General features: G+C 50.6%; 1 protein-coding gene across 1 annotated transcript in view; it reads left to right on the top strand.

Annotated features, from left to right (window-relative positions):
- Positions 1–8,896: 8,896 nt before the first annotated feature.
- Positions 8,897–15,153, top strand: part of PSMD1 (proteasome 26S subunit, non-ATPase 1) — a 111,303-nt gene continuing 105,046 nt past the window's right edge. The window contains exons 1-5 of the mRNA XM_019532870.1: positions 8,897–9,018; positions 11,617–11,660; positions 12,622–12,695; positions 12,951–13,120; positions 14,712–14,917. Of these exons, the coding sequence (XP_019388415.1) occupies positions 9,003–9,018; positions 11,617–11,660; positions 12,622–12,695; positions 12,951–13,120; positions 14,712–14,917 (510 nt within the window). The 5' untranslated portion in view covers positions 8,897–9,002. The remainder of the gene's footprint in view (positions 9,019–11,616; positions 11,661–12,621; positions 12,696–12,950; positions 13,121–14,711; positions 14,918–15,153) is intronic.

Here is a 15,153-nt window from a genome sequence, read left to right as displayed (position 1 = left end):
CCCGGGCCCGCCGCAGCACGCGCTTGGCATGTAGCGCGAGGCTGCGGAGCTGGGGTGCCCCCCCCGCAAGGGGCGCCGTGGGGCGCATTTCACCGGGTAGCTCTTCTGGGGTTTATAAAGCCAGGGCGGAACCGCCGGCTCTGAGGAGGGAGCTTGCTCAGTGATGGGAAAGCCAAGATGTGCGCGCAAGTCCGCGGCCTCGCGTCCCTCTTGAACCGGGCCGGCGCGGCCTCTTTTCCCACTCTTGCTCCAGTTCTCCTGGCAGCTTCTCTTCCTCCCCCCCACTTCTCTTCCCCCTTGTTTTCACGCGCCTGCACGCCCTGCTCCGTGCAAGCCTCCCTTGCCCCGTGGCCCTTCCTCTGCATTATCGTCTCCCTGGCTCCTGAGGCCTCGGAGAGGGGCCAGCCTTGATTCCTGCCAATTCCTGCTTTCTCCAGCACACCCTTTCACCTTTGTGCCCAGGGGCTTTAGTTTTCCCGTTCCTTTATTTCTCCTCCTTCGTGGAGAAGCCGGCGGGTGGGAACAGAGGGGCAGGAAAGCACGTTTCCTTTTCTTCTGCTGTTCAGGTGAAGGGCACGGCCTTTCACTCCGGTGTGCAGGCGAGGGGCAGGAGCCAGTGGCACAGGTGGGCAGGCATTGGGGTGCTGGCTTGTGTCGTTTCCTCCTGGCAGTCAGTGCAGGAGCTCCCCTGGGCTCCCCTTCGTTGCCCCCTGCCCTTGGGCGTCTTCACCTCCTGTCTCGGATCCCTTCTCCATATTGGCCCTTTTTTTTTTTTTTTTTTGCTTTTCCTGCTTCTTGCCTGCCTTGTCTCTCGTCCCCCCAGCGCCGGCGCAGGCACAGCATCCGCTCCGCGCTGTCTGCCCCTCGTGGTGATAGACTCGCTCAAGGTGCTGCATGTAAAACAGCACCTCGTTGGCATGGGACCATCTCGCCTACCCTCAAGCCCCAGGGCAACTTGGCCTGGCTCCCCTCTCCAGGCAGGTTGGACAGATACTTGCCTGGGATGGTTTAGACAGGGATGATCCCTCCTGGCTGGATTAGACGGGTCCTGCAATTCGTGCTAGCCCTGCTTTCCCATAACATTATGCCCCCTTCCCCTCCTATAAGACCCTGCATAATCCCCTTTGCCCAGCTGCTTCCAGGGAACTGTGGTCTCAGGCCTGTCTCTCTGCAGGATGGAGCCAGAAGCCATCAGCTTCGTGCTTGCCTTTTCCCTGGCTCTAGATCCGAATGAATCCAGCGGAGAACCCTTCATCTCAGGCATGCTCTGCAATCCCGAGTCCTGAATCTGAACTTTTGGGGAAGCTGTGGCCTAATCTGGACCTGGTCCCTTCACTTCCATCAAGCCCACCGTGCCCTCTTCGGACACCTGGTGGCAATTGCAACTGTTGGCACCCGTGACTTTGCACTAAGGCAGCAGTCTGTCAAGCCTTTCCCCCCTTCCCACTTCCTTGTGCTCAGCAAGACGCACCCTTCTCCTGCCTCTCTTCTCTGAAGGGGCCTTGCTGGACTCACTGCATTTGCTTCAGTCCCTCAAGTCACCGAACCCTTTGGTTCCTTCCCATCACAACTTCTTGCCAGAATAGCAGCAGCAGAGGTGGAAAAACACCTCCCTTCGGGTATTACCTTGTTGGCTTGGCATCTTTGGGCTGGCACTGGCAGGGCTGGTGCAGGTCTCTGCATATGTCACATCTGCCCAAAGAACTTTTCCTGCCAGGAGCTTTGTCCTGGCTCTTAGTAAGAGATGCAGGAGGTACCTTGGCAGCTAGCGAGGGAGAACTTCCTAGTCCTTAAGTGCTGGAGGCTGCAAGGGAGAGAGGTGGAGAGACCTGCTGGAAATAAAGCAATCGGCGTGGCAGGGAGCAGCAGAAGGGATGGCAGAAGCTAAGCATGACAAGTGAGCGAGGTTTCCACCTGCGGATCGGCAGTCCCTGGCTTAACCTGTTAGCGCTGGGAATCGCTTGCACGGATGACCAAATGCCCCCTTCCCTATGTGTCGCCGGGCTGCTAACAGCCGCTGCGTTGGTCCAAAGCGCCAGGCGAACCTGCTCATCAGCGGCAGTCGTTCAGAAAGTTCTCAGTGCTGGAAACTGGCAAGCTGCGGCACGTACTGGTTATCTGCCAGATGAGGGGATTGTTTCCAGCATCCAACGCAGAGCTTGGAGGGCTGCCCCGTGACTTGAATGAGTGAATGGCATGCACAGAGCCAAGCCTCCGAGCTCTGAGGTTGAAGAATCGTTTGAGTGGTGGAAGCTGCAAGGGGCAGGAGGGCAGGGGGTAGATCGGTCTGGGTACGTCCTGCTCCAGTACCCTTAGTATCTCTGCTGTGCCCCTGTGACAGCCAGGGTGCTGGGCTAGATGGACCCTGGGGTGTGACCTAGGATGCAACATGGCAAAAGTAGTGTCTTCACAGTGGTTTACAGCCTTATTATGCATGATCCAGGGTGGGCCGATGCCCCCCCAGGGGTTAGCAAGGATTTGAGGGGGCTTCGTCCCTCAGTGCTGACCTTCTTTTATTTCATAGATGGAAAGGAGAGAGAGAAGCGGAGCCTCCCTGCCTTCCTGCGGTGCTTCCCCTGGGGCAGGAGAAGCCGGAGGAAAGGATATTCAGCGACCGCGAACCACGTTTCTGAGGGTATGCTCTGCTCCACTGGGTTCCCAGCAGGGGCATCCCAACTGGGACACTTGTCTCTTGTGATATGTGGCAGCCCTGCTTTTGTCCCGCGGCCACTCTCCCAGGGTTTTCCAGCTTCAGCAATGATCAGTCAGGACAAACCTTGGGACCCAAGTCTCCCCTGTGAGGCTGAGTGCTCCCTCTAAGACGCAAGGTCTTCTCAAGAAGCTCTAGCTGGCCCTGATTCCCAAGCCAATTGCTGGCTGCTCCCCCTGGGGAGAAACCCCTCTAGTCTGGGATCTCTGGGTTGCAGTCCCAGCAGGAGCATTGGCACAGCCCATTTGCCACCCCCAGCCTTAGCTGCAATTCTGACAGACCCTCTTGGTAGCACACGGGCTTCCTTGCTGCATGCCTGTAGTGGCTTGTGCTCACAGCAGCGATTGCAGTAGCCTTCAGACAGTGCTGGGTGTGCTGCGGCAGTGGATCAGCCGGCCCATGCCTAAAGTGCACGTGGCAGATGAACAGCACCGCTGTGCACGTGTTGGGCTCTTCACATCTCCGAGTGCTGCAGGACGGTGGACTAATCCCCCTGCCTGCACACCTGAGCGCACGCCTGTTCCCACCGGTGCCCATGCTGCCACCTGTGCACAGGTCCACATCATTCTTTCCACTTACTCTCTCGTGTCCCTGCCCCGTTCATGTATGTTTGTACAGTGGGAGCGAGTGACTTGCCACCCTCCCCCTGTCCCTGGGTGACAGGGCGTAGAAGGGAAAGGGACCACGTGGGATTCTGTCTTGGGAGGCGTTCTGCTCCTTTGGATCTTTTCTTTGCTCCTATTAAAAACCAGTGGGAGCAGTTCTTTCTTCAGCTGCTCCTGTCGGTGATTACTAGCCAGCCGCGTTCCCTGGGTGTTGTTAACAGCAGGTTTCTCTGCCACGGCTTGGAGTCCTGCTCCAGACTGCACTGGCTGCTCTTTGAAAATGCAGTTTCAAGCAGACTTCCTGCACCTCTTGCATAGGCTGGTAGTGTCCCCATCCTGCAGGGGACCCCATTGACCAGAGGTTACAACTCACTTAGGAGGGAGCCTGGACTCGTTTCTTTTTGCCTTGTCCGGGACCAGTTCTAATGCCTTCCACCTGAGGGGCCCCATCATTACAATAATTAACACCGCAGTGTTACAGCGGGGGCTTTCCTGAGCCCCTGTGTAGTACTAATGCATGTGCTTTACCACTGAAAACTGAAGGGGTAAGAGAATGGGGTGAGAGAAATCCTCACCCTGCTGTCCATCCTAGGGTGGCTGCCTGGGTGGATCAGATTGCAAGACTGGGACTGGAAAGCTCTAGCTTGGCCCTGTGAGCTGTCCAGGTGAGTTGGCATTGGAGCACAAACCCCTGCTTTAGGAAGTAGGGGCGATCACAAATGGCACTGACAGCTTTGGGCTCCCATGAAGGCGGTCGCTGCGGCTCTTTTATTTAAACAATCAGTTGCTGTTTGCAAAGACGAGGTTAGTAGGAACTGGGACTGCTGCCCACGTCTCCCGCAGTGACTCCATCTCCTTCCCCTTGTAGGTGGGCTGCAGGATCCGGAGGAGGGCTTGGCTCTGACCAGCATGTCGCCCAATGGCATCTGTGATGACGCTGGAGGCACGGGCCCTTAGATATGGGATGGCTCCAGCGCAGACGGTGCTGGGCAGTGCCAAGGGTTTGTCCTGCTGGAGCATCAGGACAGCCTGGTTCAGCAAGGAAGTCATCACACAGCTCTTTGGAAGAAGCTGCTTCCCTCACTTGACAAGAGACGTCCGTAGCAAGGAACAGCCTCTGGAGTCCCAACGAGAGACCTTCCCCCCTGCCTCCACCCCTGCTGTGGCCGAACCTGTTGGAGTCATTGTGTTTTGCTGCTATGTAGAGTGAATCAGTAGGTCCCTGAACGGAGCGCGTGCCCTTAAGAAATCCCATTTTCAATCTCCTTCCCATTCAGAAAAGAACAGTAAGGAAAAAAAAAAGGCACCACAGCTGCATGAAGTATCACAATCATGTGGTTTATCTCCGTAGATGAGCCGGCAGACATGCCGGTTGGTGGGTGAAGAACAGCAGGGGTTGCCACGGCCATACCATGCAACGTGCAAATGTGTCACACGAGTCTCCTGGCCACGAGGCCAGGTCATTCCCTACTGCCACTTTTGGTGCTAAGTAGTCCCTTCACAGATTGCACTGGAGGCAGGGTGAGCCCGAGAGCATTTGCAGCATTTCCACTGCATGGATGAATGTTGCTATCGTGGGGAGCTGCGTGATGGCTGCCTCCCCCTTTAAATAATTGTGAGAGCCCAGGAACATCATGGTTGTCTTGCCTTGAGGACCAGCCTGTCCATTCATCCCATTAAGATGCAATTTAATGTAGCTGACTTTTTAAAGGAAATCTAGGCATTTTGTAGTTTCAAAGGTGATGTTTTTAATCTGCCTGGTGACTCATTGCTTTGATTGCGTAGAGAGGATTCTAGCAACACTAGCAATACCCAGACTTCAAATGCAATGGAAAAACGTGACTTTTTGGTGAGTTTGCTTTGCTGGGTGTTTGCCTGGGTCTGACTGCCCTGGTTCCCTGTGACAGGGCTGTATGTGGTCAGGCTCTGGCCTGGACCAGTGCTTCTCAATTATGTCCCTTCTAGCTGTCCGCAAGACAAGCTGGACAACTTTTCTGTTTGACTAGGCACCTGTAACCATTTTGCTTCCATTTTTTTCCCCAACTTATGTTTTTCCCCCCACCTCTTCCTGTTGATGGCTGCTAACAGCAAGATTTGGGTAGTCCTAGACCCCCCTCGACTCTTGGTCTGTTGAAAATTGACTACCTCCTTCATGACAACAAGATGCCTTAGGCATTGCTCCATCTGCTGCTTAGAGTATGGGGCTGGGGCATTGGGGGGTTCCCAGGTTCCTTACCCAGCTCTGCTAACAACTGGACAAATCGCTTCATTTTTCTTTGCCTCGGTTTCCCCCCCGGTCAAGGTGTGGGATAGTGATGCTTGCAAGGGAGTGGTAAGGTTTCATGAACCTTTGCAAAGTGCTCTGAGGGCAAGGGGGTTGGGAGAATGGGGGTTAACTAGTGTGCATGTGAGCAGGATACCGCTCTGTGATCTTCCAGTGGCTCTGCAGTGCTGCTCCTGCTGGGAGAAGGCAGCTTGCTGCCCAGGGGGCTGTGCTGGCACCTGGTCAACGGAAGAGAAGTAGCATGGAGAGGGGTGAGGACCAGGAGCAACAGAAGAGCCAGGGGGGTGAGGACCAGGAGCAACAGAAGAGCCAGGGGAGTAGGAGACAACTCTGACCCTTGATGGCAAGGTTTTGTCCTGTGGCTCAGTGAATCCCATGTTATAACGCAGGTCATTAGAGAACGTTTAGAGTTTGGGGCTCGGCAGGGAGGTCTTATCTCTGGGGGGATGCCTTTTCAGTCCAGAATAAGTTACAGATTTAAGCTATTGGAATTGGCTAGATGTGACCTCCCCTTTTGTGCTATGAGAGTGGCTCTTTTTGGTTCGAATTACAGTTGCTTGGGAAGGGTTTCAACTGTATGAAAAAAGCCACTTTCTTATGCCATGAGTGTTTGTGTTGGGGGGTTACACCTTGTATAGCTGATGGCTTTCCCTTGCAGAGATGGGCTGATTAGAAAGGACCTAGAAGGTCAGTAAGTGGCAGAGTACATCAGGGTGTAAAGACAGACCAGTGCCACCCACTTCCAGCTGACAGAACTTCCTGGGGATTGGTACAGAATCAGAGAATCCTAGAAAATGAGGGCTGGAAGGGATCTCAGGAGGTTGCATCTAGTCCAACCCCCTGTTCAAAGCAGGACCAGCCCCAACTGCATCATCCCAGCCCTGAGGCTTTGTCGAGCTGGGCCTCGTTTTGAGTGAATGTGATTCCAAACATGCAGAAAATACCAAGTCATATGATCAAATACAGACACTGGTGGAGGAAGGAGGGAAAAGATGTGTGATTCTTTCTGCCCTTCTCCAAATTAAAGCCCAGATCACTTAAATGTTTAAATTCTGCACATTCATTTCCATGTTGAGATTAGTCCCATAACAGAGGTGACACTATTATCATGTGAATAGCGATAGTATAGTTGTATTTTGTTAATGCCTGTGGCCTTAACCTTGTATGTCCCAGTGGACAGCTCAACAAGATCTATAGAATTGGGGTCAAATTCTGCTCCCTTACACCAGTTTTATTCATGCAGCTTCACTGAAGTCAGTGGAGTTATACAAGATTATGTAGGATTAATTTGGACCTAGGTGCTTTTCCATTGAGCTACAGAAGAAAAATATGGTTTGGTTTGGTTTTTTAACATAACCAGGCAATTATAGTTGCAGCAGGTATTTTAGGTACTATTTAATTGGGAAATTAATTTGAGGGCATTACATTAAATGCTTGATGTAAATAATAAATAGAGATTTATTCTATACCAAAGGTCGATTTGTAGTGGTTTTATTGATGTCTGTCTTCATGCCTCCTGGAATAACACTGGTGCATATGGTTTGGTTTGACTTCCAGTTGATTTAACTTGAATTGAAGTAGCTGGATGGGGTAGGGATGGGAGTCACTCCCTAATCCTTTGGATGTTGTCCTGAAATCTGCCTTTAACCGTCCATGTCAGCAAAAATTGGTTCTCCGTGTGCAGCACAGGTTGTGGCAGAGTAATTGTGCTATGGGGGGTTGGAGAGAGGAGTGATCACTTAGGAGTGGGGTTGCTCTGCTCCCTTTAGAGAGGAGACTATTTTAATGCTGGTGCAAGGGCTAGATCTGTAGCAGACTGCTGTGAATCTGTTACGTTTACTTCAGCGGGTTTTGTAGCCTTGCAAAATTAGGCTCTTTTTAAGCTGACGTTTTTTCCTACTAGGTAGGAACATGCAGAAAACAACCCTGCCAGAGATGTGTGTGACCAGGGTCAAGGACCTTGTCACAAATCAAACTTTGCGAAACTTCCACTTTTTTTTTTTCCAGCCTGAGTTCTACTTTACCCACCTGGGTATTGGATCTATTCTAACTGGCCCTGGAGTGTGACTGAGTGAGCACTGGTGCTCTGCTGATAACAGGGGCACCACATGAAAAGCAGAGGGATGCCTGGACCCTGCCCCCTTGTAAACAGTGCTGGATCGATGGGTGGAGGGACTTGGCAGTGTAAAATGCTGGTCTGGATACTTCTCTAGGTCTGGTTTCTTTCTGGAGCTTCTGAATAAGGAGAGGAGAGAACTCAGCAAGAGATTTCTTGTGCTCAACATCCAGACCAGCTATAATGTTGTTACACACTTTCAATCACTAACTTTGTAGGTGGTTGGCTCTTTTTGTAGCTGGATGGCCATTTTTATGGTGTGATGATTACTTTGGAAGTGTGGCCAGTCTACATTTGTTGCCTGATTCACCAGTAGATTGTGTAGGATATGCCTGTGTCAGGCTTGGGCTGCACTACTGCCTTGGAATTTTAACTGACATGGATATGCACATACACTTAAGGGCACAGCCATGCATGCACATGCGCACATGCATGCAAGTGTGCACATGTATACACACGGCAAGCAGGCACATGCATACTCTGAAGGGGACACCTATGCATGCACATATGAATATGCACATGCATGCAGTAAGCAGGTACATGCATACACTTAAGGGCACACCCATATGTGCACATGCACACACTTAAGAGCATGCAGACGCAAGTATGCAAACACACGCAGTAAGCAGATGCATGCAAACTTAAGGGCACACCCATGCGTGCACATGCACACACAAGTATGCACATGCACACACTTAAGGGCACACCTATGCATGCACATATGTGCACACACAAGTATGCACACGTACACACATGCAGCAAGCAGGCACACACGTAACAGCACACCAAGCAGCACGTTTACACGTGTATATCTATACGCACCCCGACTGCATCCATGTGGACACGTGTACACGTAGAATCAGTGCACACGCACGAACTACACACATACACAACCACGTACACGTGCGCACTGCCCACCCTGTGCTTGGACAGGGGGCGGGGCCTGGCGCGCGGCCTGCGCATGCGCCCGCCGGGGCACAGGCGACAGCCGGACTGCCTGACGCTCGCGGCGGCCGAGTGCCCGCGGGCCTGGGGACACGGGCGCTTCCCTCCCTCCCTTGCCCTCTACCCTCACCCTGCACCTTTCGCCCGGCGTAGCTGGGCCGTCAGGCACCTCCCGGGACAGCCTCCGCTTCACCAGGGGTCCTGTAACGTCACTTCCGGGCCGGAAGCGGCGGTGAGGCAGCGCTGAGCACGGCCCCGAGCAGCGGCACTACCAGCGGCTCCAGTCCCTCTCCACGCCCGCCCCGCCCGTCACCCGCGCACCGCGCCGCGCCGCGCCGCAGCATGATCACGTCCGCCGGTGAGGGGCGGGGCGGGGCCGGGCGGGGGCATTTCGCTGAGTCAGGGCCCGGCTGCGCCGGCCTGCTGCGTCACCCGCCGCCTGCACATCCCGGGTGCCGGCACTCGAGGGCTGGGGTCGCATCCAGGCCAGGCCCCGCATGGCCGGTGCCCTCCCGTGTGGCATCCAGGTCCTCCCGTCTCTCTTCGTAGGGCTTGGCCTGCAAACCCTGAACCATACGAGGGTCACGGGCTTAGTTTGGTCTGTGTGTGTGTGCGTGTGCGTGCACTTACTCCTCGGTGCGGTGCGCAAAGATGCACCCAGAGATTTCAAATAGAAACCCCCAGCTGTGGGCTTCCAGAGTCCTTTGCAACAGGAAACCTGTCTCTTTTCCTGCTGTCAAAACGTGAGTGAAAACAGAGGGCTGGTATTTTCCAAGGGGGCCTCAAGTCTGAGAAGGTTTGCGACTTAATCAAACAAATGATTTCTATGGTGAACTTGCACGTGTGTTTTTCTTCTGACTTCTGCAGCAGTTTCCTCAGCAGTACAAGTTTGAGGCCCGTGTTGCTCAGCCAGGGCAATGCAGCACCCTGCGGCGCCTTGAGGTGCTTTTGAGGGTGGCACAGGGCACCGCACGTTGTTGCATTGTTAGGTGTGTAAACGGGATTCACGAGATAAACTGAGACATTTCAAGCAGGAATCCAGAGCATTAAAACCTTTCTGCCTTGTTGTGGGGTTGCTGATTTCTTTGCGACAGAAAAAACAAAACAAAACGCTGCTCAATTATTTTTCCGTGGTCAAAAAATGAGTGAAAAGTAGGAGCTGGCATTTTCTGAGAGGTGCCTTGAGTCTGAAAAGGTGGAGAGCTGCTGCGCTAGGGGTTATGTATAAAGCTTGTAATCATCGTTAGTCTCTGATGTGCACCATTAAGTCAGCAGCCAAAGATAGAGGGGAAATTGGATGTGTTGTACAAATTTTCGTGCTGGGTCATATCAGGGCCTTGCTACTGTTGCTGTAAAAGTTGAGTAATGCTGAGCTAGGCAGGGACTAGTCACTTCTTGACTAGGGTCACCTTTTGCTCTGTCTCCTTTGTCTTACCTGAGAGATTGGAGTCAGTATGCAGTGCACAGAGCGTGGGGTGCTTATCCCTTCAGGCTGCCTCCCTCCCTGCCTCCCCCATCACCCAGAGCTCCAGTACTGTCACTGTGCAAGTTGTTTCTGAAATGATCAGGGTGCTTTTGCTGCTGATCTGAATGGGGCTTTAGACAGTAAGAATAATACACAATAGTGATAACTAGAATGGTCCACACCAGTGTGGTTTTTGGCTGGCCCAGGGTTGTTAACTTTGTAATTAACTTAAAAGTATTTATGTAACGTTTTAAAAACCACAACGTTTTGGAGTCAGTTTCTCTGTTCTGTGGAAGCAAGTGTTCTAAAAACAACAGGTTATGACCTACTCTCTGTGGCTCTATTGCATAACTTGCATATGGCACAGAATAGCTCTGAGATGCTTGGGTATTGTAGTTGAAAACTGAGTAGATGAGATTTATCTAGTTTTTTTAAGCAGTGAGGGGTGTGTTCAGTTTATGGGGAATGAAAGCTGGTTTCAGGTCTTTGAGAGGGATGAATAAAGGACTGACATCTGGAGATAGGGAAGAGGAGGAAAAGAGGTCTGAAATGAGTAGTGTGGAGGGGACAGCAGTTAGGGAAAGCTCTGAGTGGGGTAAGAAGGAAGAAGTGCAAGTCATGTAGGCAGCCGGTCAGAAAGCAAAGCAATCATTAAATAGCTGGCTGTGATTATAAGGATTTTCATGCAAGGAAGAAGTACAGAGCAGAAATCAGTCTGCAGATGCCATCACCTTCCCTTTGATGAGGAAAAGCTGTCCTGTCAATCCCAATTCTGTCTGCTGGGAACATAGTTTGAAGGGGTCACTTTAAAATTTGGTGCGTTTGTGGTGTGTACAGCAGTGTGGATGGGGATGGGCTGGGGAAGTGCCCAAGGCTGGTTCCATGCCTGTGTTCCATGGTACATGTGGGAGGTATTTGTATTTGCAAGAAACTTGTACTTGCTGTTGGATTTCATGAAGTTCCTCATGCAGTTTGTTCCCTTTGTGGTAGTGGTGTGTGCAGACTGAATAATGCATGCTGTGGTCGGATGAGGGTGAGGATAAAGCCCAGCTCTCATAGTGCTTTTCATTCAGGATTTCTTAAACCTGTAGGAAGTAAGCCTGTGTTGTGATGAATTTTATACATGTGGGGAAACAGAGGCACTGAAGTTAAGTGACTTGCCAAAGGTGCTGACACAAGTGGTTAAACTGGAGACTGACTCAGCCTGTGTTCTCAGTCCAGCACTGCCTCTCATCAAACATGCTTTTCTACTTCTCAGAGAAATTACTATTTTAATCCAGAGCTTAACATACCAATTTACATGATGTTTTAATTATCATATTTTTGGTCTAATTCTGCAGCTGATCTGACCTGTTATCAGAAACTGAAATCTTTAGGGGAAAAATATACCGTTTCTTTTCACCATATTGTTTTTGGGCTAAGTCATATTTTCCTTTTGAAAGCACAAAGGATCATCCTAAATAAAATGCTACTTTTTTGTTGTTGTTGCAGCTGGAATTATTTCCCTTCTGGATGAAGAAGAGCCACAGCTCAAGGTAGGTTCAGACGTGTTTGCTAGACCCCGCTTGTCTCAAAGTCATACTTAATATCCATTGATTTTTACAACAGCATTAGATTTTTAGCAGCCTTCATGGGTAGACAAGGATGAGTAACCCCTACACCATGTGCAGCCAAAGAACTTCTTGTCAGGAGCCTGAGAGGCCCAGGCAGTTCCATCATGGGATAGACTGGAGCTTTGCAGCCCAGGATCCGTACTTGAGGACCCACCTCTTCTGATGAAAAGGCTTAGCAGCCGGCATGTGTCCCAGGGGATGCTCTTGGGATGCTTTTACTCTGAACGTTTACTGAGCCAAAATTTCTCCTCTCACATGTCTCTCTTGTTTGGCAGGGGTGGGGAGAAGGGACAACATGTTTTAAACAAACTATAAGGAAGCTTGTACATCTGGCAACCTAGTGGAGGAAGAAACAAATGACTGTGGAAACCTTAGTTTACAAAATGGACACGTGGTTTTAAATACATTAAAAAGGCAACAAACTCTAGGAGCCTAATGAAAACCCAAACCGGCAGAATAAGGAGCCTGCCATCAGGATGGCATCACTCTGTGTACTGGCGTATCACAGGGACAGTCCTTGTCCCCTGTGAGACTTGTGTCTTCCAAGGCACCATGTCTGCAAATAGGGTTTGAGTGTTCTGTAGACTGAGGAACCTATTGCTTCCTTCATAATAACCTCAAAAGGTGCATCCCTTTGGCTGAGAACTGAAATTAAAGGAAGGTGGATCAAGGTTCCATGTCCCTACTTGTACATTGGGCTAAACAATCCTTCCCTTCTTGATGGGGGAGATGAGACTGTTAGAGAGCATTTGCAAAGTGACTTGAGGATGTAGATGGCTCCCAGGGTGGGAGGGTTTTGCTGGCCTGTATTACAGTGGTCTGAGGAGAGGACAACTAAAAAAAAAGAGCCTTTATTGAATGTGATTTTTATCACTCTCCACAGGAGTTTGCTCTTCACAAGCTGAATGCTGTTGTCAATGACTTCTGGGCAGAAATCTCTGAGTCAGTGGACAAAATGTAAGAGAAGAAATATTCTCTGTCAGAGGGGCGGGCAGCTTAAATGGAATATGGGGTGCAGCAAATCTGCTCTTTTTCTGGCAGCTCAATCTCAGTTCTGTTGTTCTTAGTTTTCCCTGAAGTGTGACTTTACCTGGGCCTGCACTGAGATCTCCCACCCCAAAAATGCAAGCTGAGCTGAAGAGGGCAGTTGGCTGCTGCTTATAGGGAGAGCCTTGCATGCTGAACTGATGTTCTTTCCTTTGACCTTTCCAGCGAGGTTCTCTATGAAGATGAGGGCTTCCGGAGTCGCCAGTTCGCTGCCTTGGTTGCTTCCAAAGTGTTCTATCACCTGGGAGCCTTTGAGGAATCTCTGAACTATGCCCTGGGAGCAGGTGACCTCTTCAATGTCAACGACAACTCGGAATATGTGGAGACGATCATTGGTAATTGAAAGCAGCTCTGACTGGAAAGCTGTTCTAGCTTTGAGACTCTGCTTGCCTTTGCTGCTGTCTTCCAAATTTTCTGCTCGCTGCATATAGTTATCAAAGCTGATGCTTCAGCTGCTGTTTTCATTTTAGTACTACTTTATTTCCTCTCTTTGAGAACTGCCTTTCTTCGTTGCCATTTAGCAAATAGTTTCTTCTTCCAGTCACCTCTGTCCCTGGTATTCCTAGTCAGACTCAAATGAACACACCTGTATAGTGTTTCTTTCCTCTTCCATCTCCCAGCATCATTGATGCCAGAGTAATCCTAGGAATATCAGTAAACCTGGCTGCACAGGTAGCAGAGAAAACTTAGCATAGTGTTTTCCCTTCTGTTTTAATAGACCTGGGTATTTTTGTGGGCAATGGATGGACATTTTGTGTCGGCGTATGGAAGTGAAATGGTGTCTAGAATACTAGAATATTAGAAGTCTGTCTTTGTAACTGGAACTTTTAATTAAGGAAGCTGAATATTCATTGTTTCATACCATGACAGAGGTCCTCCTTAAGCATTTGAAGAGGGTGGCCCCTGTCCCTGGGAAAAGGGGGAGAAGAATGTCCAGTGTTCAAACAGCTAATCCCAGTCTGCTGATCTGGCTGACATTTAGGGGTTTTGAAGAGCTGGGGACCCTGGCTTGCTTGCTTTCCTTCTTCTACTGCTTTCAGGGGAGCAGGGAAGTCTGATGTGAGTTGCTTCCTGACTTGTCGAAAATCTCCTGTTGTTTGAAATTGCCAAATAGCCACAGGTTCATTTTTGTTTTAAATGTGTTTGCTTTTAGCACACAACTTAAGAGTTCAGACCATGGAAATCTCTTCTTCTATTTCACTGTTTTAAGATCATTTGCCTGTGGGATGTAAATTATGGTAGTGACTGCATGCTTGTCACATTCCCATCATTTTGCTGTCATAGGTGGATTTAGGTGGGACAGAGTCTCCTGAGTCATCAATAAATGTTTTGCCTGTATGCGTGGACTTCTGTATATTGTGCCTGAAGGTTGCTACTTTTATTCCCTAAGGCTGTGTCCAGATGAGTAAAGCTGTGTGGTATTTGGTGCTGCAAACCCTTCTGCAGTATTGCACACACTCAGGTGTTCTATGCTCTGCAAGGTAGTAGTGCGGGGGCAGTTTTTGACCCACGTGAAAAACTGCACAAAAAAAGGGGCAATGTGCACTGCTCAAAACCAGAGCCTGGCCAGCTAGAGCCACATTCCAGCTGCTGACCAGGCTCTGAGCGGCAGGATCGCTGTGGCTGCAGCTCCCCGAGGCCCCCATGTAAGGATGCTGGGGTCAGCACAGTTGCTGGCCCCAGCCTCCCTTACCTCACCTGGGGTAACCTGCTGTGCGCCAGAGGATGTGTAACACAGGCATTCTCCAGGGACAAGTAGCAGCAGCACAAGGTGTGCCACTGCTTCTTGTCCTTGGGGAAACAAATGCCCACTCTTGTGTGGAAATGGCCCAAGAGTCTATGTCAGCTTTTCAGGTCTCATACTTCTCTTGAACCTTTGAATATCTAGGGAGTTTAAACAGAGCTGTGTTTCATGTTCTTCTTCAGCAAAATGCATCGACCACTACACCAAACAGTGTGTGGAGAATGCAGAGCTGCCTGAAGGGGAGAAGAAGCCTGTCGACGAAAGGCTGGAAGGGATCGTGAACAAGATGTTCCAGCGGTGTCTGGATGACCACAAGTACAAACAGGCCATCGGCATAGCACTGGAGACCCGCAGGTTGGACATCTTTGAGAAAACCATCCTGGAGTCGGTAGGTGGAGTTGTTGGATGTTGGGTGGAAGTATGATCCCTCCTGACTTCCTGCCCCCTGGGGCGGGGGGCTGGACTTGATCATCTTCTGAGGTCCCTTCTGCCTTAATGTCTGAAATCTGTGAAATCCTTGTCAGGATCAGGAAATCATTAGACGCAGGGGTTGCTGTGGATGTAGTCTTTCTGGACTTCCGGAAGGCTTTCGACACTGTCTCTCACCCTGTCCTCATCAAAAAG

Source organism: Crocodylus porosus, unplaced genomic scaffold (genome assembly GCF_001723895.1).
Source record: "Crocodylus porosus isolate Cpor-Errol unplaced genomic scaffold, CroPor_comp1, whole genome shotgun sequence".
In the NCBI taxonomy this organism is placed as follows: Eukaryota; Metazoa; Chordata; order Crocodylia; family Crocodylidae; genus Crocodylus; species Crocodylus porosus.
Note: the sequence above shows the minus strand (reverse complement) of the source record. Positions and strands in the feature narration are given on the sequence as shown.